Source organism: Bombus terrestris, chromosome 4 (genome assembly GCF_910591885.1).
Source record: "Bombus terrestris chromosome 4, iyBomTerr1.2, whole genome shotgun sequence".
Classification (NCBI taxonomy): domain Eukaryota; kingdom Metazoa; phylum Arthropoda; class Insecta; order Hymenoptera; family Apidae; genus Bombus; species Bombus terrestris.
In genome coordinates, this window is record NC_063272.1 from 3,128,515 (window position 1) to 3,152,755 (window position 24,241).

At 33.5% G+C, this 24,241-nt stretch overlaps 2 protein-coding genes and 1 long non-coding RNA gene across 10 annotated transcripts in view; 2 read left to right on the forward strand and 1 right to left on the reverse strand.

The window, feature by feature from the left end:
* Positions 1–232: 232 nt before the first annotated feature.
* On the reverse strand, positions 233–23,900 carry LOC125384999. Of its 4 annotated transcripts, XM_048405392.1 has the most exons (4): positions 4,499–4,758; positions 4,056–4,410; positions 1,802–1,968; positions 233–902 (listed from the first exon to the last, which is right to left on the reverse strand). In XM_048405392.1, exons 2-4 carry the CDS (start codon positions 4,114–4,116, stop codon positions 633–635), a joined length of 498 nt encoding a protein of 165 aa, XP_048261349.1. In that variant the 5' UTR covers positions 4,117–4,410; positions 4,499–4,758; the 3' UTR covers positions 233–632. The 4 variants fall into 4 exon arrangements, with proteins under 4 accessions (XP_048261349.1, XP_048261350.1, XP_048261351.1 ...); XM_048405393.1 differs by lacking the exons at positions 4,056–4,410; positions 4,499–4,758 and adding an exon at positions 23,769–23,900; XM_048405394.1 differs by lacking the exons at positions 4,056–4,410; positions 4,499–4,758 and adding an exon at positions 9,473–9,503.
* Positions 17,797–18,582, forward strand: LOC125385001. The gene is made up of 3 exons (XR_007223920.1): positions 17,797–17,997; positions 18,074–18,360; positions 18,528–18,582. It is a non-coding gene; the product is annotated as an uncharacterized LOC125385001 (long non-coding RNA).
* Positions 20,242–24,241, forward strand: part of LOC125385000 — a 64,606-nt gene continuing 60,606 nt past the window's right edge. For 3 of the 5 annotated variants that reach the window (XR_007223912.1, XR_007223914.1, XR_007223915.1), the window contains exons 1-3: positions 20,378–20,685; positions 22,804–22,943; positions 23,059–24,189. The gene's annotated coding sequence lies outside the window, so the exon portion shown is untranslated. Of the gene's footprint in view, positions 20,300–20,377; positions 20,686–22,803; positions 22,944–23,058; positions 24,190–24,241 lie in introns of those variants that run through there. The other 2 variants (XR_007223911.1, XR_007223913.1) reach the window with 2 other exon arrangements.

Genomic DNA, 24,241 nt, shown 5'->3' on the forward strand with positions numbered 1-24,241 from the left:
TTTGTTCTATTAGTAGAAAACGGATCATACAAAATTCAATAAAATAATATAAAAGAAAAAATGTTGTGCATCTATTATTTTCTTATAAAACAGACAGAGACTTTTGGAACAACCTAATATATTTCTCATTGACATCCTTGGGAATTAAGTAGAGGATAATGGAAAAATGGAAATCGATAAAAAGTATTTATTATTATATCGAGAGTTTTCATGAGTTTTTTTTTTAGAAAAGTTTGTTACTTTATACAATTTATTGGTAGTGTATTGCTATAACAATTTTTCTAAAATTTACAATTTAAATTACATTGGTTCGTTGAACGATCGAGTAATAACTTAGCAGTGTTTTAAATCTCATTCTCGTAGATTTGATTGTATTTGTAATTATTATAATTATGAGCATCGTATTCTTAAGAACATCCCCTTTTTATATTATCAATTGTTCTTTGATTTATCGACATCATTAGAACGAGAACATCATTATTATTTTCTTATTTCTGAGCTTCGTATTATCGATATCGTCGTAATTTTATTGACTTATTAATCAATATTCATCGTAATATTATTATGAAACACATAAGGAATGAAACTCCATGTACACTCGTGTACATTCGTGTGTTACTTCGTCTGCAATGTCAGGACGGATACATGATAATTGTTAATGTAATTTGTAATACTAAAGCTAGAAACAGATCGATCCCTCTTATCGTCAGATCGTTCGCAGCACCGGTACCGATATTGCAAAACGATTTCTCGCAGCAAGTGGTGCAAGCGGAGAGTTTTGTTCGTTCACCGACCACTATACATCCGGAGTCGCATTTGTTAGTACACTTTCTCTCCACCGACCAAGTTTGTGGACTAGACGTTGAATCTTCGGTGCTGGTAGTGTAAGAAAATCGCTTTACCTGAAGAGAAAGAAGCAAACGTGTAAGGAATACTTGCAGATTTTAAACTTTCACGATGTTCGTTATATGACATGTCCTAGCGGATCGCAAGAGACACTCGTACGCTAAAATATAGTATTTCTTTTAATTTTGTCCGAGTACGAGCTCATTTTGGGCGGCATTAAACCACGAACTTGATAGTATCGAGAGAAAAGAGAAAAAAGAAGACTGAAAAGAAAAGATGAGAAAGAATTCTACATGTACGTAGAATGATTCTTGATACTAAAATTAAATTAATATTTGCAACAATTCCTTGTTTCACTCTGTATGACATTTCACATTGGAACTTGTAACGAACACGAGTGAGTGTGAACGTAACATATTTTTAGTCGAGGGAATATCAATTTTCCAGAATATCTCGCATCATTTCCAGAGAATACGGTTCGTTCATTGTTAATTCGGTCGGCTAATATCGATTACGGATTTCGTAATATTTTTGCCGTGTACAATTATATCATATCCAATATCATTGTTGATTACCAATAAATAAGAAGAACAAATAAAAAATTGCATTTGCATATTCCCTCAAATGTGTACACCATGTACATATGTTCCTATAAAGCGGATTCAATTTCAATAAAGTACGTAATTATTATGAAACTGAATTGATCGACTATATTGAACATTTTCAAACACTAAAATCGCGTTATGAACGAAATGAAACTGTGTCTCTATCTTGAACAGCCTTCTCTCGCTCTCGTGTTGACGATAACTAATATCGCTTTTAGCTAGCTGTTTGCTATATTCTGTTTGCTTTAAAAGCACGCGATCAAAGCAAAATATCAAACATCTGCTGAAACACGTGCGTGACCTGTGTATAATCAACAAGCGTTCGAATCGCTGTTATCATTTGTCATTACCATACAGGTCCTTTTGTCACCAGTGCACTTGTGCCCGAAAGTGGTGAAGTTTCCGGTCAGATTGGCGCATCTCTCTCCATCTTCCATTGTATCACACTGATGACACCATAAATCGTTTGCTCGTTCCGACGCTGCGTGAGTTCGATGTTCCGTAGTTAACAGTTGGCCTGATCATCGGACTCAATCAACCGACAAATGCGTATTAATTAATAGAAATCGTGATTTATCCTAGATTTCTAAAGATTATTAAAATCGACGTAGGAATCGGACGTAAGACGTTGGGCAAATCGTTGTCTACTTTATAAGTAGCTTCGCATCTTTCTCTCTTTTATTTCTTAGAAATTACTTCCTTCTACTTCTTCCTTTCTTTCATTTTTCAAACAAATGTGTCGTGCTTTCATTAATGTCAGATTTTTGTACATTTTTGTAAAAATAAATAGATATTAGTCTTGACATTTACAGACACATCGGCGATATGCGTAAGATGAAATTTCGTCGCGTTCGTTGACAAGATTGCTAGGAAGATTGCGGAAAGGGATATCATCGAGGAAATCGTCTAATAAGGTGAAACATCGGTTTAAATTTCTTATTTACAACGGAATTCTTCGGATGTTTAGCTTTTCCGTCGAATAGCGTCTCTAACTATATTTCGCCAAATTTTCCTGCTGTTCTTGCGATACGTCCGACGGTAAGACTTGGCAAGCAAAATATCGTAAACGTATCTGGAAATTACGAAAAATTTATTTCGATTTATTTCAATTAAACGTATTCCGAGAGCAGCAAACGTATTCCTTATCCATTGGCAGGTAATCAACGAAATCATACACGGGTACTTAAAAATACCTACAGTTATGAAAGATATTTCCAAGTTCGGAAAAACGCTTCCACGCAAGTTTGACCAATCGTACCAATCCTCTAGAGTTTCAGCTTCTTAACAGATTGGATCATCTCCGAAGATTAAACAGACGGTATACGACTACGTTTGCATCTATACGACAATTGGATCTACGCAAGACTGCAGATTCGATATCCACGAAATATTCTATGTATATTTCATGAAGTTAAAAATTATACTGTTTTATTTCACATCTGGTTCCAATAGAATAAGATGGATTAAACGTAATTCAATAAAATAATTTAAAACAAAAAATGTTGTGCGTCTATTATTTCCTTATAAGATAAAAGACACTTTTGGGACGATCTAATGTTAAAAATTCTCTGTGAATGTTGATTGTAATATTCTTCTTATCTAAAGAAAAAGAGAAAATAGAAATAGATGTATTCAGTATGAATTATTTATTTTATACATAGGAAACATAGGCAAGACAGTAAATGAAAAAGGTAGCCTCGAAATGAGAATTCATCGCGAAGCTTATTACGGAAGAAAAGTCAATTAAATGCACCGTGTACGATGATCGTTGTTTACACGATTCGTAACACAAATGGCTAACACCTACGAGTGAAGGCTTCAACAGGTGCACTTTCCTCTATATGCAGTTTATATGTAGAGGAAGATCTTCGCTATAAATAGACGAAACATCGTTCCTTCAGACATCTAGTGAAAACTCCCTCAACGAAACACGCTCCTAAAACGCAACTTGCTCGTAAAACAAATAGGGCCATGTAACTGAAAGGAACCTCGAGAAAGAAAGAGAAAAATGGGAAGAAACAGAAACTTCCATTTTCCATTACAGAAACGCTCTTTGTTGAAAGAAAAATTCCTCAAATTAAAAATTCTTAAAGACGAAATACCGCCATTGTCTATCCTGGCAAATTATCTTCCGTCTTAACCAGTTACCTACTCTTGACGAGTATACTCGTCACGCGTAAAAAGCAGCTTTTGCTGTTTAAACTGCAATTTCAGCGAAAACTAAAATATATTCGTAAATTTGAAGACGTTTCGACCATTCGGAAGCCAAGACCAGGTAAAACGAACAAATGAAGAGATATAAATAATTATTATGAAAAAACTATAATACAGCGTGAACAAAGTAGTTGTTCTGTCCTTTCTAACGCATTTTAGTCGCATTAGTCGCAACGGCTAACTGGTCAATACATTGTCGAGTCGATCAACTTTGGTATTCGGATCGTATCGACGTGACGAAATAGGCGCAAGAATCGCTTTCTTCTCTCGCAAATACCGAAGATGGACAACGCGTATCGGCGAATTTTTAATTTCAGAAAAATGTAATTTGATTCGTGGCGAAACGTGTGAGAAACGCGTCGAATTAAAGAGGCGAAATGCGAGGCTTATCATTGATGCTTACGACCATGGAGATAGACGCGACGATCAGGAAGTACGTGACAGGGTACATGTATCGGCCATGTTGATAACGTCTAGCGCGTCACATTCGAAAATAAATTCGGCTGTTTAAATTGCGATCGGCTGATGTCCTTGGCGCATTGATCGCATGCTGGTGTATGGCGGCGAGCGCGTTGCAACGCAAAACGAGCGGATTTGGGTACAATAGACAGCCATATTGAGAATAGCCGGAGTCTGCGCTGGATGGGTACAGCTGCTCCAGAAACCTTGAAGCCCAAGGAAAATCAATATCCATGGCAGCCGGAAGGTCCTGTTCGTTCAGCGGGAACGTTTGACGTCAAAGTTTCTGCGCATTCGCATCACACCCAGAAAAAAGAAAATTCACTGTCACTGAATCAATGATTTGTCGACACCGCAACTAAAATTCAACTTACAATGCCTCGAAAGCTAAAATAGTCCGACACTCGCCGTAAAAATATCTTTCGTTTCGTACGTTCATTCGAACGAAATAACTCGTCTGCAACTGTGGACCGAACCATTTGAATTTTGCTCGACGAATTAGAGGAAATCTTCGAAATGTGTTATTTAAATCTTCGTTACAGGTCCAGCTAGAAAAGTTGTAAAAAGCTACCTTTACTTTCTTCTTCGCTATTCCGACTAATTGTACTTCTTTCAACATTTCTTTACACGTAACCTATTGTTAATCTTTCCAATGCTTCTAACTCGTAAAAAAAAAAAAAGAAAAAAGGAAAGAAACAAATTGTTTGACTCAATTTTTGAAAAGTTATTCTGTTTTAAAGAACGCACCAACGCCTCCTATAGCCCGTTACACGAGACTTCGGGATTTTGTTCGTTTTGTAATGAAACACGACTATCCCGATCACATTGGTAGAATTTGAAATCATCCTGAAAGTGCAAATGTAAAAGACAGAAAATATTTGTGGCGAATATTTGGGGGGGGGGGGGAATAGTACATAGTATAGATAGGTATTAGCGTACAATAAATATCAAAAATTATTCCATTGAATATCAAGACGTATCGGTACAACAGATAATTGACTGTTTAATTAATTTCGTGAAATTAATTTCCTCCACGAGATACACCATAAAGAGCTATCTTCAACATGTTATAGACGCTAAATACTGTCCCATTGAACATTGAGATGCATCGATGTGATGGATAATTGACTGTTTAATCACTTTTGGAATCTCTGCGAAATATACACTCGCACTAAATATCTTGTTACTTAAAATACAATATAATATGTAATATGCGATATGTAATATAATATGTAACATACACGTACACACGCGATATATTTATAAAGAAGCACGTATCAGAGTTGGAATAATTTCGTGAGCAACAGTAGACGGTAAATGTAATTTGCAAACGACCTCTTTATCAAATATCGATAAACGCGATCGATATGGAAGGGATCAGTGCTTATGCTGGCCAAATATTCCGTCATCATTCAAACATCCATCGAAACTAATCCCAGTACATACCATTCGAATAATCGAGTAACTTCGTTATCGCGTATGATACAGTGCACTTACTTGATTGCAATGATATCTCAACGATTATTAACAGATACCAAGATGTCTCGACAGTTGCAAAAATCTTTTATAAATAAATTACACGTGGCTCGCGAAGCTGTTTCAACGTTGCTGGAAACTTTTTGCGTATATGATATACGAAGCATTTCGAAATGATCATTGCAGCACTGTAGCGAGACACGCTTAACTTGATCGTATCGGTGAAATTTCAAACGGATTTGGAAGTGTGCATAGAAGTTATATTTATCAAGGACACGTACTTTCCAAAAATCATCAAACTATTCGAACAGTCAATTATTATTTAGTATGTTAATAAGCCACGATGTAATACTCTTAAAGAGTTAGAAAGAATAAATTTTCGGAAAATGGAACAATTTGACTTTCAAATGGCTTGTACGTGATGTAATCATCTGTTTGATGAACTTTTAATTGCTATCGTAGATAGGATCGTAAAATACTACGAATGTTACAGACATTGTCGTGATTTTCCTATAAAGTAACACACGACGCGTAGTCCGTTTGATGTTCGATTTGCTTGGCTCTTGTAATCCAATTTCAATAAAATTGTACAAAATGCACGTGATACGAAAGAAAATATAAAATATACAAAATACTCTTTACTTCTCTTTTTTTTTCTTTTCAATCATATCCTCAAAAATATGAATTTGCATCAAAATCTACAGTCTAATTAGAATATTAGAAAGAATATTCAGACAAACGATGTATATAAAGGAGATACAAATTACGACGATGAGAGAACTCGCAAGATATTTGTATCTGTGAAATTGCAACTGTTGCGTCGATAAATATCTACGCCGATTAAATTTTTGATACACTTCGGATTCTCATCGGAAAACCAGTAATAACATATTTCTATTTCGTAATATATTTCTGATATACAGAGGATGCTCTCAAAAATATATACACCCATTTTAATTAATTATCGTGATTAATAATTTAATTATCGTGAAATTGCTGCATCGTATTATTACAATTTTTATACAAATCTTCCTTTCCTTCAATTTTGTGTACATTTCGGATGTATTCCTTTCTTTTAATCCTATTAATGGATCGATAGATTTAATTTTATAAAATTGATTTTTTGAATATTTATACATTCCATATCTTTTTAAGCACCACGTCAAATGATTCTTTCGGTAGAAATAACTGCGTAAAATTACATTTTCTCTGTACCTGGGAGCTTTTGCGCGGTGAATTTTATACGATCGAAGCCCCTTTTTCGAGTGGCAAGGGTGCTTCGGCATGGGAAAGTGCCTCTCCATTATCGTTTTAGCTGGCTGTTTCCATTTGTATAAAATCGTCGTTATTATCGTCTTTATCACAACGAAACCATCCCATTACATCAGTGTATTTAAGGTTTCCCTACAGTTACCCCATCATTCGAGCAATCCACGTGCTTTACATAATTCTCAATATCACGTTTCCATTTTCTAACATCCGTGACTGTAGCTTTTCCAACGTCACGTACTCTTGATGAATCCTATCGCCGATTCTTACACCACCTCCCACGTTTTTAATTAAATTGTATTTTCTTTCTGTACGACTGGAACGTTGTTAGTTTCATACCAAATTCTTATTTATCGGAATTCTATTCTATCGAACAGAGAAAAGAATGTGTAGATTTTTTAAAAAGAAACTTATCCGTCACTGAGAAATGTTAGGTTCGACTGATAAAACGTACAGACACCAGAGTATTCGTGGGAGCAGTCGAACATCAACGATTCTACATATCTCGGCATATTCCACCTCAAACGCGATTCCGTAAAATTCAAACTAATCGTCCAGCGAGCTGTTCCATGTTTTCCAAACTGAACAGATCGTGAGCATCGGCCAGCGATATGGGAAATGAAGATAATTTCCAATTGTTCGTAACATCTGACGATCATTCGACTTAAAACATAGTTCTCGCGGTCGCGGCAAACAAGTTACGCAGGCAATTTGTCAGCTGTCGAACGAGAGAGCTGGCTGGTTGTACTGCGTTGAAGCAGAGCGATTCGAAGAACGGGAGAGACGCGAAAGGGAAGCGTTCACCGAGAATAAGTCCGTTTCGTCTTTCTCGTTAGACGGTGGAAATGAATTGGCGATTTCACCATGAATACTACAAAGGAAGTTAACGCTGTAACTGGCGCGAGTTTTGCGTGAAACGTAGCCTTTGACGAGGTGAAAGCCGGATTGTTTACGCGTCTCGCCGAACAAATCCGATAACTAAAATTGTCTGACGAAATTGTTTTACACGAGCCGTGTTCTCGGTAACGCTAGCGGCTATTTAATCAAAATTGTCGGCCGCGTTTCTCGTTGGCCGTTCGATCGACCAACGTGTAATTAAAATGATAATCTTAATAGATCCTCATGGACAAAGCTAGCGAGGCTGGCAGTTGGCGAAGCGAGCTAAGCAAATAGCGAATTATATCGCGTGTTATAACTGGATCGTGGAAGTTTGCGCATATTTTTACACTGACAAATTAACCCTGCTGCTGATCCTCTAATATTTCTCGTTCGATCTCATCTATTACAAATAACAGATACGTAAGACAACATAGGAAAATATATAAGTAAATAGTATCGCGAATAATTACGAATAATTGCGTTCATTTTCGTTAAAGGTAAATTATATTGTATTTACGTGCCAAGGATAGAACTGAAATTGCCGCTGATATTGATTTATTCTTGTTAAATTTCAATGTCAGAATAAAAAAGTTTAGCAGTTAGCGGTTGCGACCTCTTTGAAAAGCGTGTAGCTAAAAGTGTGTCGCGAACAGTAAGCGATAGCGAGTATACTCGTCGAACACGGAGTACGGGTGGCTGTTATAATATAGAATTAAGTTGTTACGAAACGACTGTTTTATTTTTCAATTTAGTACTGACGTGGCTCGTCGTAACGTAAAATACTGCCATCTCTTCGTGACGAGTATATTCGTGGAAAACAGCCAATTGGTTAAACCAGGACCAGATCACGATACCGTTTAAAGATGAAATTTGTAGAATGGTTAGAGTTAGAGAATATCGGAACTTTGTATTATTATAACGTTTACCATCGCTGCGCTCTCGATATTAACCCTTAACTGCTGCTCTGGGACTCCCAGACGATATAAACATCCGCGTAACTTCGCTCTCGAGCAACGCGTGATGTCAAGTGTCTTGGTAATTTTCAATTAAGTCGCCCCTTATGACTATAACTTATAACTTCTGATCTTTGTTCCGTATAGGAGTAATTGAGAACGTACAACTTTCCTTTCGCTTTGTTTCGTCTTGTCCATTATGGATGAAAAGAAAAGAAAAGATTATAGTTACGAAACGAATCATTCTTCGTTGATCGCGATACAATGGAAATGTTTACAGCGAACGTTCTCGAGTGCTTCGAATAAAGAAAGAACGATGCAATACGATACTCTTTGACTTATAAATAACTTTCCTTTGAGACCAATCCGTGGATCAATTTTCTGGCTCCGCAGACGCAATGTTACACGTAATCCTAGGAATCGTGAAGTTTTCAGTCTTTTCTAATATTATTCTTCAACTTGAAATTCAATCTATTGGACGTAGGAATATTTTTACTGTAAACTATTAGAAAAATGTCCATCGTATAATCGACGAGCATCGCGAGAGTAATATCCAGGCTTTAAATTCTAAAGGCTCGTTACCGTACAACTGTAGTAGGCAACGTCGTTGCTCTAAACACGTACGTAATTTTGTTCACATTGTATAACCGATAACTATTTTCTTTTTATTATTTCTTTTTATTCGAATGTCCTTCAGCTTTCGCTTTACCACCGTACATCATCCCTACGTCATGCACCGATACTATTTTTCTTTTACACTGTGACACTTACTTCTCTGCTTGACCATGCGATCCTGATCATCATGCAAATGGTCTAAGACTGTTGTCGTAATACTCTACGGAATAACTAAAATTGTTGTATCGTTCTAACACGTTATAGATTTTATTAAAGAGGAACGTTTACTCGATAGAAGACTCAGATTCATGAAATAAGACACCGGTTTTCCCTGACGCCACTTTACGATATAAATAATTAAACTTTTTCTCCCTCGTATATGGAAAACTTAAAATACTTTTCCTGTATTATCTATGCCAAATCTCCTGTCAATTTCGTTACTAAAATAAATGTTACAGTTATCAGCAATAATCGCCTGCACTCGACTATACGTTTCTTTAATTAAAAATTTATCAAAGCGAAGTCTTCGATTCTTTAAATTCTGCAAAATTTGATGAAACGCGCAATGACTCGAAACTTCTGACGAGTAATGTACGCGAAAGACTCTGTATACTCGTTAGGTCGTTCCTCAAACGAGAAACAGATCGAACTGTTCGCGTTCGAGTCAAACGTAAAGGGAAAAGATTAAATTTCCTAACTTTCCGTCGATAGGATCTTCATCGACGTTTATGACAGTTGACTTTTCTTAATTAGCGAAGCTTCATGCTTTCGATATTTCCAAGTTTCAATAATTCTCATTCTCCGTTCGCCTTTCAATGACCGTTATTAACGTGAGCGTGTGTCAATAATCAAAGCGAACGATGCTCTTTTGAACCTTCCTTTCCTCTTCCATTCGTCTTCCTTTTCAGAACGGAATAATGGCTAGATCTACTTTACTCGTTGCGCTGATTTAACGAGTGCGTGTTTATTCTCTCTTTATTCTTCGTCTGCTTCTGCCCTCGCATCTGTTGAACATCGATTCGATTGCTGAACTCGACTGTGTGATTCTCCTATCAGGAACGACATTTGCGTCGGAATATACATGTTACGGTCGTTCTTTAAAATTCTTCTAAATTAAAAGTTCCTTAAAACTCTCCTAGCTGCAAAGTTCTTCTCCTGAAAGAGTCGCGGTAAACGTGGATATCTGACGTTACGCGTTCGTTAACGAGCATCTCTTATGTCAAATATTACAAAGCAACGATTTACCCAAAATATAGAAATATCTTCCGAAATAGCGGACTCATCGTTAGATTATTAGATCGCGGATGTTCGTGCATTTGTGGGAATTTTAAAAATGCAAAAGTCCATGAAAGGTTTAGGAAACGTAGAGGATGAAATAAATCTTATCCATATATATCTTGAATATGTTTGTGTATGAATATCTTATGATTTGTGTGTATGAATATCTATATCTTTGTGTATGAATATGAATATCTTTGTGTATTTGCTACGATATAATTATTAAAAAGAAGAAGAAACTTTCAATCATGAGAAAGATGGAATATAATGAAATATATTCAGACATTGAATAAAAATTTTTATTTTCATTTCGGAAGATGGAACGAACACGAAATATGCAGCAAATTTTGCGAATATTTCAAAATGAAGGAACTGCGCAAATATAAATATTTGCAAGTTAATTGCACTTAATATGGAACACCTGACTTTAAAAGCTTCCCAAAAACAGAAACATGCTTTTCTTTTCAATTGCTTTCGAGAAATTAATAAGTCCTTTCTGTGTCGCTTTATAAATTCTTTTAACATCGATATTACGTTTTTTCCTAATATTAAATTCTAACAATTTCTTACAATTCTTCAGCTGAAAGTTGTATTAAAATAATTTTGGCAACCGCTGAAAATTGTTGAAATTGTTGCACCAAGAGCGTAATTTCTGGGAAAAAAGGGTCGATGAGAACTCAAATCCTTCCGGGACTGTTTTACTCGCTCTATTAAACAAACATGTTTAATGATAAATCATGCAAAAAGTAATATTTTTTACGTTCATTATTTAACACGACTCTCAGAAAAATTTTATAGGCTGTCAAACGTAACAATCAACTGCATTCGAACAACATGCTTTCATTTTTAAGGAAATATTTCATTTATTATTTGCGTTATTACTTTAATAAACGTTTGCTATACCGTTAACGTTCATATCTATAAACCAACGTTTACTTACAGCTTTACCCTTACATAACGTCAATCTTCGAAAGAATTACGGATTTTTATTATACAATATATTAATCTTAGTTATTATAACGTTAAGTTATTAGCAAAATTACAAGATTGAAGTTACCAGAAGAAAAAAAGCGAGGTGTTCGTTTCCTCTTTTACAAATATAGAAGAGGAAGGTTGCTTAAGAATGATTAAAACGTAAAATGAAATTCTAATTAAATAAACGCCGTATTACCATTTTTCTACTATAGTTTCGAGTAAATTCCGCGCACTAATCGTATTTCTCTACGGCACAATAATAACATTCTGTTAATCAGCCTTTGAAATGTCACCGCAAATGTTCCATGTGCAACGTGACGTGTATTCCGTGATAATTTTCTTAAACTATATGAAGTTAACGTTTATAACATTCTATAAAGTAATAAGCAAACTAAATGAATAGCCTTCATCACGCTGTATATCCTGTTTGCATATTTAATATTAATATCAAAGCTTCCATGCAAAAAGATGTTGTATTTTGCAAGCGTATTTTATTACCGAGTGCATAATAATTCATTAACAATCCCCACGACTTATCGTCACAGTACGAAAGTACGTTCAATAATTTACATTCTGTTTATAAACAGGCTGTTGTAGCTATACTTTGTTTTCACGTATTTCAAGTAAACATATCATCGATAAATACACCAGTACAAACGCTATTATATCGATGCAAACGTTAAAACATTTTCATCCTGGTGAAATGTATTTGGTACATCAATTTTAGCGAATTCAATTAATGTATGACGAATGTTAAGCATTTACTTTGATTCGTTGAGTTTTAAGAATGAAATTAATTAAAATTTCCTTCAATCAAGGTAGATGTAATTTTAACAGAAAATTCCATTAAATTTCTATAAGTATTTCTAATGGTTACTCTTATGCCTATAGATAAAAATTAAAACGCAAACTATCCTATAAAAATTAACAGATAAGATTATTTTTTCCTGTTAATTTCTATGCCATAATTGCCTCTTCGATTCCCTATTTCTCTACGATTTATTCGTCTCGTACACAATTTTAACGTAATATTTCTAACAACAGACAGAGATACTTAGTTAGATTTAACACGATTCTTTTTTTCGCTTTTGTTAAAAAATTATTCGCAGACCGCAGCTCCTCCTTCGATAAATTTTAATTCTCATTACGTGTACGTACATAAAACGTAGCGAGTACGAAACAATCACAGAATAACGTGATCTTCGATGAGATGCGATGTTTTAATAAGTTCTGATAATAGATGCATCATTAAATATGTAATTGGAAATGGTTGTTAATCGCGAGCATTAAATAATAATGTAATTTGAAAATAAATTAAATTCGATATATTTATACCGAATATATTAAAGACGTTTTAACATCGACATATTCAACATTTACTACTATTTTCCAGGCACAATATCTTCTTGTCGTTACGTATTTGAAACCTCCATAATATCTGAATTTATTTTAGCGGACACAGCAGTATGTAAAAGTTACATTAATGAATAAAAAAAAAAAAAAAACAACAACAAATCGCGAGTATCTTCGTTAACTTACAAGATACATATTATTAAATATCCAAAGAACAATTCTAAACAATTTTGCAGAAATAACATTCCAAACAAATATAATACTTATTAATTGATATATTAAATTCGTCGGATGCAATTTTTTAATCGCACATGAAACAAACGTATATTTCTCATTTCGTTGAATTGTTTTCTACATTTAAATTATTCCTGGATAGATGAGAATTATACGAAACTCACGAAATAAGGAAATAAGCAAAATAAAAAGAAAAAAAGAAGAAAAAAGAGAAGAAACTGGTAGATTTCACTTATCGTTAAACTTATATTCTTAAACCAAGTTAAACTTAGTTCGCCATCTTCGTGATATCACGCAATTCAACAAACTGTCAGATGCAAATACAACGTTAACATAGAATTGTAACGATAAAAGTTATATTCGAAGTTATGGTAATCTCTTCTGCTATGACTCATCATTGTGCAACTGTAACTTATACCATTAACAAATCTGTATTTTCAGCCACGTTTCTAACTGTAATCGTACATTCCATGTACATAAGTAATGTCCACATTGAGGAACGTATAACGCTTAGTTAATAAATTCGAAACCACATCGTTCGCGTGTAGTCCACGTGAACTATATTTGAATTGTGTTAAAATGGCAATTTGTAAATTTTATACGTCATATCGAAGGGATTAAGGATATTGAAGGAGAATACATAAATATTCGAGTCGCGTACATAAGTCTTAATATTACGAGCATAAATCTCCAAAATCTTCCGAATCTCCGTCGTATCTCAGCCACGTGAAATTATTTTTCATAATCTTAGTACGTTATTGATCTACGATATAGTAAAAGTTCTATACAATAAGTAATAAGCTTTATACAATAGCTCGTGGTTGATAACTCCGCGTTAAGTACAATTTATGGCAACAAAATTTTATCCTATTCTAACAGTTCGTGGAAATAAAAATCGACGGACTTATGCAACTTCCAGTTGGCGAACAAATTAACGCAAGTTTCCAACGAATGAAACGCGAATAATGAAATTACACGAATACCGAGGAACGAACTTTAAAATTCCTCGTATCGATCGAATCGACTGTTATTCATTGAATTTCCCAATGCTCGCTATGATCGCTAAAATAGGCTAAATCTCACGGGCCAAGGAATTTCCGACGATATGAAGGAATTAGGTAACGTTGTCGGAGAAGAGTGCGCGAATGTAATACAATACCTTGGAAAAGTAAAACGTTTCTTTTAATAATGTAAATGGGCTGAAAAATATTGCGGCAGAAGCGAGCAATTACTGATTCTACGTGAAAAACCGAGTGGAAAATGTGGAATAATATTTGTAAAAATTTCAGTACACCGGTTAAATCCTTAATTTCGATCCTCGGATGAAAAAAAATTAATTGTAATAAATCATACCAGGTGTTTTTCCTATCTTTCTTATTTTTCACGTAGAATCACACTCTGTGTTTCTATTCGATCTATTGGCCAAAATCTATAAAATTCACGTGGCGATCAACGTATTGATGCATTCTGTCAATTAAAAAAAGAAGATATAGCTTAACGTAGAATAATCTTTTTTATTGCGATAGTGATGGAAATTTCATTATCGAGATTAATCGTGGACTTGTTGAAAGTGTGATCGACGCTATAACGAAAGAGTAGTTAGGCGAGCGGAATCACGGCGTGGAATGGAAAAGCGTGAGAAAGTAGTCTCATAATGTAATTAATGATCGAGGAATCGAAATTCTGTCGTATTTTACAGCGAGGATAAGAACTACTCAAGCGACAATCGAATGTCACTTAAGAGCTCTGGAGATGGAATCAATTAGTACTTGAGTGGCGTTAATTTTTGCGCGAAGATCAATTCTCGCAAACTATTCGAAAAATAAGGATTAAAAGGTTTCTACATAGGGAATCGTAGGATTGAAGCTTAAGATTTAATTTTGACGCGAATAAATGAAAGTTTAAGAATCGAGATTTAATTGAAATAAAAGTAGGATCGTTAAATTAAAAAACGTGAATAATTCTCAATTTTTGTCGCATATGAAGTATAGACACAAGTCTTTCAAATAATAAAATATTTAACCAACGTTAAATATTTAACTATAACGTGAAAGTAATATAAATGTAAATGAATATCGAACATTCTGAATTATAACACCAATTAATCGCATGCTAATTAATATTTATGAATCATAAGCGAAACACGATGGAAAATCGAAATTCGATATATATATTTCGAACCGTAAAAATAAGATCAGTAGAATGAACATGAGTTGGTGTACACTAGTTTTTTATTAAATGAAAAATAATAGATACGAATAGTAATAATAATAGAATATTTCTTAATTAACTTTTTCATTAATAGATATTATGTTTACATATATACAAATAAATATAATTTTCTACAAATAATATATATGTTATCAATTTAGGATATGAGTATAAAATTTCTCACCATGTCACAAATTTTCCCGAACGTTATTTTTCGCATTTGAACTTGCAGTTGGATACTACGACTATATTTCTTATATCTGCTTACAAGTTTAATAAAACTATTTTACGCTATGGCTTCGCTTGTTACTTACGGCTTCTTCAAACCAAGCGATTAAGAGATGGAATAAAGCTGAAATTACGTGATATAATATGCGCGTATACTTCGTGTGCCTGATATTACGAGCATCACACTACTTACAAAGGAGATTTTACCTTGTATAAATCATACTTTTACTTTAGCAGCATAATAAATTTTATCCGATTACTTGAAAGCTGTTTGTATTCCGAGTTATTAAGCATCGTTATAACAACGAATGGTGTTGATAATTCTCTAATTTATTTAAATTTCCAAATTAACATAAAGTGTTACGTATTCATTTTATAAATGTCTTAAAACGTTATGAAAATTATTTTATATGAAATCTTCCCTTAGAGAACGTGGGCAGATGAATATTAAACTTTGATGGAACGCATCTAACGATGAAATATTACATATCTATGAAATTCATCTAAATGATTAAATATCAGATATCTATGGTATTCATCAAACGATTGAATATCAAATAATATAAAATAAATATAAAATAACAGTTAGCAACATTTCGATATTATGGATTAATTGAATTAACTTTTAAATCGAAACACAAACGTGTTAACTACAACCTGCGGATTAAAGCGATTACAACTTACAAATTAACATAAAGTGTTACGTAATTATTTTATAAATGTCTTAAAACGTTATGAATATTAGTTTATATGAAATCTTCCCTTAGAGAACGTGGGTAGATGAATATTAAACTTTGATGGAACGCATCTAACGATGAAATATTACATATCTATGAAATTCATCTAAATGATTAAATATCAGATATCTATGGTATTCATCAAACGATTAAATATCAAATAATATAAAAAAAATATAAAATAAAAGTTAGCAACATTTCGATATTATGGATTAATTGAATTAACTTTTAAATCGAAACACAAACGTGTTAACTACAACCTGCGGATTAAAGCGATTACAACTTTTTCCTTTTTTTTTTTACTTTTTTTTTTTTGATAGGAAAACTTCAACCAATACTTTTGTGTAAGCCTGTGAGGTAAGCCTCGACTTCTAAACTAACTTCGTAAGCTATAGAACTAAAAGAGCATAATCGTAATGTGATACGAATAGTCGGAAGGAATTTAACATTTATTTAAAAACTATATATATGTATTTAAAAACCGCTATATTACAAAGTCTTTAACTATATTTTTATAAATCTGTATAATTTTTTAGAATTTTAAAAGGATACATATATATATGCAAGCTCCCTAGATTTCATGTAGGATAGGGATTCTTTTTGTTTCGCGGGTAGCACGACAGGCTGTGTTTCATGGACAGACCGATCTTCCCTTGTTTTACGGACGACCATTTTAAGCACGTTTTTTCCGAACGGACGGACAGAGAGTTACATTAGAGACAAACAAGGTTACGGAATAGTTATTTAAGATTTTAAAGACTGAAGAAGAAAGATCGGTAGCTCAGGACGTTGAAAATCGATTCTCAATTTTCAGGTAAACATTGTACTAAAGACTTGTTATTTCCCGTTTATATAATTATTGTTATTTATTGTTATAAACGCATATTAATTGTTGTTCATTTTTGTATTTTATTATTTACTTCATAATAAAAACTCGATTTTCAGACTACAGAATCGATCCCTGAATTATCACCAAATTACGATTTTACAAATCGATTTTCACTACGCCATGCCGTTAGAAGTGAAGCTACGTATCGCCATGAACGAGAACGCAAGGGGGGGGGGGAGAAAATAGAATGCATAAGAATCCATAAGAAAACCAGAAGATGAAGTATGTGATGTCTTTCCTCCAGAATATCAAGCAAGAGATCATCATCCGCGGTTATTCAGTTTATCGATAGTGAAGAAAGCCGCAAACAACTTAACCAAGGTAAGCCATTACAGAAACATTGCACTCACGATGGATGACGCAACGGCAGCGTCATACATCGGTACAAGTTTAAACTTCGTGTTTCGAGATATTTACTTAGAAGAATCGGAGATCATCCCCACAAGGAAAATAAAGACCGAAATCGAAAAGCCCAATCTTCAAACAGAAACATTATTAGAGATCTTCCAGAAACAAAACATGCATGAGAGAGAAGGCACATACTTTGTCATAAAACAATTTGATGGAAAGCAAAAAACCACAGATTGGAGTATGAAATATTCATATTTCACATATGCATCCCTTCCATACTCTAATATGAGTATGAAACCGAATACGAAATCCAAACTGATGAAAAAAGGATCAAGAATTTGAAGAAATATTTGGGAAAAACAGCATCAGAATGGTACCAGACAAATCTGCTGAAGGATGAAGAATACAACTGGGAAAATTGGAAGGTGGCAGTTCAAAAAGCTTCTGGCAATAAAGGTTGGTCTGCAGTACGATACGCTTATAACTTTAAATACATTTCAGGTTCATTCACTGAATATGCCATAAAAAAGGAATGATTAATATTGGAAGTAAGGAGGAAGACTTCTGAAGAGACAGGGATAAATCTAATTGTTATTGGGTTACCCATACACATTCAAGATAAAATCAATAAGAAACAGTACAATCAACAAATGGCTTAATAGGATTCTTGGGGCAATATCAGACGAAGGGAAGAAAAACACAAGGGAGTAACACAAGATTGGACAGAAAGCCAGAGCCACCGCCCAAGAAACAACCTTGTGTGATTTATGAAGCACTGAATTTCCCAGGTCAATTTCACCCAATAACAACTCACCAAAGAAATACATGCACATACTCATCAATCATTTTTCAAGGGCTGTTTTTATGTCCACATCTAAAACACAACACACAGAAGATATCATAAAACTTATAGACTCGACAGGAGAAACTGATTCCATAAAAATTATCCTTGCAGACCGATACCCAGTAATGACATCCAAAGAAATTCAAGAGTATAGGAGGAAAAGGAACATTAAATTAATTTTCACCTCGACAGACTGCCCATCCTCCAATGGACTGAACAAAAGGGTAAATCAAACATTAGTAAACAGGATCAGATGTAATTCAGACAAAAATAAGAGAAACTGGACAAAAATCACAGAAGAAAGCATAGAAGATAAGAACAATAAGATAAGAACAATAACACCAGACACAGTGTAACGGGGTTTGCCCCAAATCATTTACTGAATGGAAAAATGATTGAAATCATAGTCCCTAAGGAAATAATGGAGAATAAGATAAACCTAAAAAGAGACAGAGAAGAAGCATTCAAAAACTCAACAAGAAATTTCGAAATCAACAAATAAAAAAAGAAGAGAACATGAATTTAAAATCGGTGATATGGTCTTCACCCATAACGGAAAAAAAATGAATAGAAATAAGCTGGAAGAAATTAGGAAAGGACCTTTCATAATTCTAAGAAGGATTTCAAACTCCATATATGAAGTGGATAACGGTAATCGGAGATCTGAAGGGAATCTGTTCCACTCCCCATTCGAGGGGCGGTGTAAACTCCCTAGAGTTCATGTAGGATAGGGATTCTTTTTGTTTTACGGGTAGCACGACAGGCTGTGTTTCACGGACAGACCTTCTTTTGTTTTATGGACGACCATTTTAAGAAGCAAATTTTTCGCGAACGGACGGACAGAGAGTTACATTAGAGACAGACAAGGTTACAGAATAGTTATTTAAAATTTCAAAGACTGAAGAAGAAAGATCGGTAGCTCAGGACGTTGATAATCGATTCTCGATTTTCAGGTAAACATTGTACTAAAGACTTCTTATTTCCCGTTTATATAATTATTGTTATTTATTGTTATAGACGCATATTAATTGTTGTTTATTTTTCTATTTTATTATTTACTCCATAATAAAAACTCGATTTTCAGACTACAGAATAGATCCCTGAATTATCCCCGGATTGCGATCTTACATATATGTACATATTTGTATATTTATATATATATATAAATATATATATATATATATATAGAGAGAGAGAGAGAGAATGTTACAAGGAAGTAATCTAAAACTTCGTAAATTTGTAGTACATGTTTAATGAGAGAAGTATAAAATATCTGATAAGCGTAGATCCAAAAATTAATCCTATTTATTTGATATACCGTACTTTTTATTTAACATTTAAATCGAACGTTTAAATCGAACCCTCGATAGAATAGATAGAATAAACGTGTCCAATAAAATAATCTCCTCCATCATCTGATTTGAATTCAACGAATTTTTTTTTATGAATACACATAGAGAGAAATCTACCTATTGTGGACACACGTACAAATCAATAAATAATGCATGTCGTGCAATATCGGCTACAGAAGGAATAAATAGAGAATTATGTATTATCCACAGATGGCAGTTATACAGTGACTACGAAAGGTATTTAAATAATATGAATATAAATACATGATACATGTATTAAACTTGGTATTATTTACTGGTACTTTCATACGATTATAAGGATTTGATTTGAAATATAAAAGCTGATAGGAAAACGGTTCATTGGAAAATATGGACACGCGCAAATATTTTCTCGTGCCCGCAGTATATTAAAACAGAAAGTCAAATGAAATATTTCTTATCAATGGCGAAGGATATTTTTCTCTTCTTCTTGACCCAGCAATTGGATTTCAAATATTATATAACGTTGATTAAAATTTCCTTTTCTCTCGAGTGAGTACTATAAGATCACAAAATGACATAGATCTTTTCTTTGCAACTTGCTGAATATAAAACTGCGTCCTTTTACAGGCAACCATGTATATTCCAAGCGTGATGAAGGGATTAGATCATCGTATCGTAAATTATGCTTACTTCCAACCGCAAAGGCAGACTTTCTTTTTGCTTGTCTCTTTGCTTCGAGGGCCAGCGAACTCTTCACTCTATATGACAGAAACAGCCTAGAATCCAGGGGGAAATTTGAAAGTCAATCAAGGAAGGAACTGCAAGATGGACAGAGCAAGGTCTCGTAGAAATGTTGAGATTCGTTTCTCGCAAATTACGAGATACGGAAACGTTTAAAGTCATCTACAGGCGGAAATCTGTTCAAGACAGTCGCGGTAATGTTTCGACGTTATATTTCATACGTTAAGCCAGCTATTATTTAAATATGTTCTTTGAAATTAAGTAAAATCAAAGTAGCTGAAAAAGTACAGCTGATAAAATTACGTTCAAAACGTGAATGAACAATAATTTTTACTTTCGTTACGCTGTTGTTATCGATTATCCATTATTTCTTATGGCAAGAAATGGGAACGTGCTTAATTTACGATAAAAACGAGAAACAATACGTAAAATATTTTTCACGATAAATTATTTTCATATTGTTTGAAATAATTTTACGCTTCCGCGATATAAGTGGCGAATGTAATTGAACAAGAATCATTTTTGATAAATGTAACAGATATATACCGTATATATATGCAAAATATATTGTAACGTGTTAATCCATAAAGTTACGTAAAATTATTGGAAATCTATGTACGTAGGTATGTTTAAATATTTCATTCATGTTTTTATTCCATTGAATTGCAAGTTATATAAAATCATTTCATTAATAGTATAGTTCAATGATATAAGAATTGCGAATTAAGAATATTGTTTATTAGTGATATAAATAATTAAATTAGTAATAATGTATACTTAACACGTTCTTGTATTTTGTTATTAAGGTAGAGTTAAATGGTTAAAGAATTAAAATTATTTGGCTCTTCTTTCAAAATTATTTCAATCTCAATCTCATGTTTTAGAAGGGAAAACTATAATTTTTGTTCTTAAAACATATCATCCCCTAATAGTCTGCGTTCGAATCATGATTATTCTAAAAACCACTATGATTGTGTTATTGAAACAACGTCATCAACTAGTTTCTTAAAGTACGTAGATGCTATTGAAACAAACTACGTACATGCATAGTAAGTTTATATGAATATTAAATATAAGAAACTTCGTTTGACTTGATTTGGCTGAAATCAGCTTGTCGAAGTGCATCATAGAAATAAGTCACGTCGATCAAAGTTGTAGCGCAATATCTATTAGACTGTCATTAAAGTCATCGTTGGTACATTAATAGATGGTATCATACAGTTAAACGACATGTCATAATATTCTTTCATCTAAACCATAGTAGCAACAGACTGTTTCCTACAGACTAGAGGTATTTCATGGGACGATCATATAAATTCTTAAATACAATAATGTATAATACACATACATACATACATGAACCAAGTCTGTAAGCATAATCTATAGACTATAATAAATACGTGAAACATTTTGAATTCTGTATTAGATTTGAAGAAATCTCGAATAAATCAAAAGATATTAAATACTACAAAACTGTGAGCATTATTAAGGATTAGGATGTGATTTTTTGAAAGATATAAATATAATTTATGAATAGTTTCAAAGATGAAGGTGAAAGAAATCTGTAACAAGAATTAGTCCCTTAAGGAAACGTTAATTACTTTGTTACTGTGGAAACACTTGTGGATTCTTCGTTATAAAACTAACAATTATCTTTTATCTAAAGGATATGTTATAATACAAAGATTCTTAAAATTATTCGATGGAATATCCTATTGATATTAATGCTGATTACCTACTTTTTAACCTATCATTTACAAAGAACAGTTTATTTATCGAAGCTATAAACTTTTTTGTCCACTTCAGAGCTTTCATCGACGATTTATGACGTACATGGTGCAATAATGCCTAATGCGATTTTCTTTAATATCCCATATTGCATACATTCTCGTACCGATTACACAAATTGTTTGAATTCAAGAAACATGAGATCACTATACCGGTATAAATTTGTTATTTACTTGATCTGAAATATCCTTTCAAGTTTGAAGTGAAATTGAAATTCTTTCAAATAATCTTTGACTTAAAGATGTTATTTATAGTTTCGCGTTTATCGATATTGATTCCCTAAATTTAACTGATTTTATATGTATATTTATTTTACGACTTAAGCATTACATGTTAGTTTAAGTATCATTTACATACCAGCTACTTGAAATCCATTTAATTTCATGTAACTTAACTAATTACAGAACAAGGTTTAACTTTTACGCTAATTAAGCTCAAAATGTCCATGAAGCATGATTTGTTTCTGGAAAGTCATTTAACTATTTTAACTAACGAAATGTATAACGAAAACTATCGATTTTCAGAACTTTATAATATAATGGAATCGTTTTACATATTTGCGGACAAACAACACAACACAGTTTTCGTCTATAAATACGAAATAAAAAATTTAAATAAAAATTATATTAATCCTTTCGATACGAGTTGTTTTTTAACATCGATGGTACGTATAAAGCAGTAAAGCATGTGCGTGACCTGAATACATTTCCGGTCTTTTTATAACGATTGTGAACAAATAATGTAAAAATAACCTTCAAAACTATAACGTATGTTTCCAGATAAAGAAAATAATCACAGACTTCGCTGGATGCATAAGCATTCATAGACAGCATCAATGGAATTTTTTCTGATGAATATGTACTTCTCCTGTAGGAAACTATGAGATGACTCGTTTGTTTGTAAGAAATGTTCAAGAGCAGTTATGAAATCATTTACGGATTTCACTACGTTTTACATATTCGAAACTTTCCATCTTTGCATTTCTTTTCTGTCTCCCCTTTCTCATGAATACTTGAATACATGATTTTTTCAAATGCAAAAAAAAAGAAAAAAAAAATGCTAATTCGTATATTACAAAACTTCACAAAAATAATCGTAAGAATCTGATCTATTTTTTCTCGTATATTTCCTTGTTTGGAAAAAGGAATAATTTATGACTTGTAATTTGTAAAATTACGCTAATAATATCAGTTTACTTGTACAAGATGGCCACCATACAGATATTTGTCACATTAGAAAATGTAGACCTAACCAAACAGGAATATTACACATTACAAGTTAACGTACATATATATGTAGTATCTATTTACAAGTATCGCAGATTACCTCTTGAAAAGTAAGAAAACATAAAGACTAAAGTAAAGTTGTAAATCTAAACTACAGTTCAAGTTATACAAGGCATGCAAAGCTTCTCTTGAAACGTTAGGTGCGTACTTCGATATACAATATAAAGAAACATAGTCCGCGAGAAAAGCTACATAGTACATACCATACAGATCCCTCGCCATAACTTTGTCAATATGCGCAACGAAATCGGTAATTTTCGCGCCACCACTCAAACACCGTTTCTCTCGCTTTGGATAATTGAATCAAATCCAGATCGTCCATGTTTACAGCGAAGCAACACGTGATACCGCCAAAAGTGCTTTCCACCCCCTCACATAACTGACATCGGCCGTCCGTGGATCCAACGGAAGGATTTTGAACGTTGGAGAATGCGTAACGCTGATTGGCTATTGAGCTCGGGGGTCGATCGTATAAAGGGACGCCGGGTCGCAACGAGCCTCACAGTACCGCTTCGACTGTGAACGCGATAGGAATTGGATTGTCTATTTTACAAAGCTCCTTTATCTTTTGCAATAATTACATTCGAATGTCTTTTCAAGCGCTAACGATATAATCGACGTTTGGTAAGCGATTAGTAACTGCGAATTCGTAGAATTCGTGGATAATTCTCGAGCT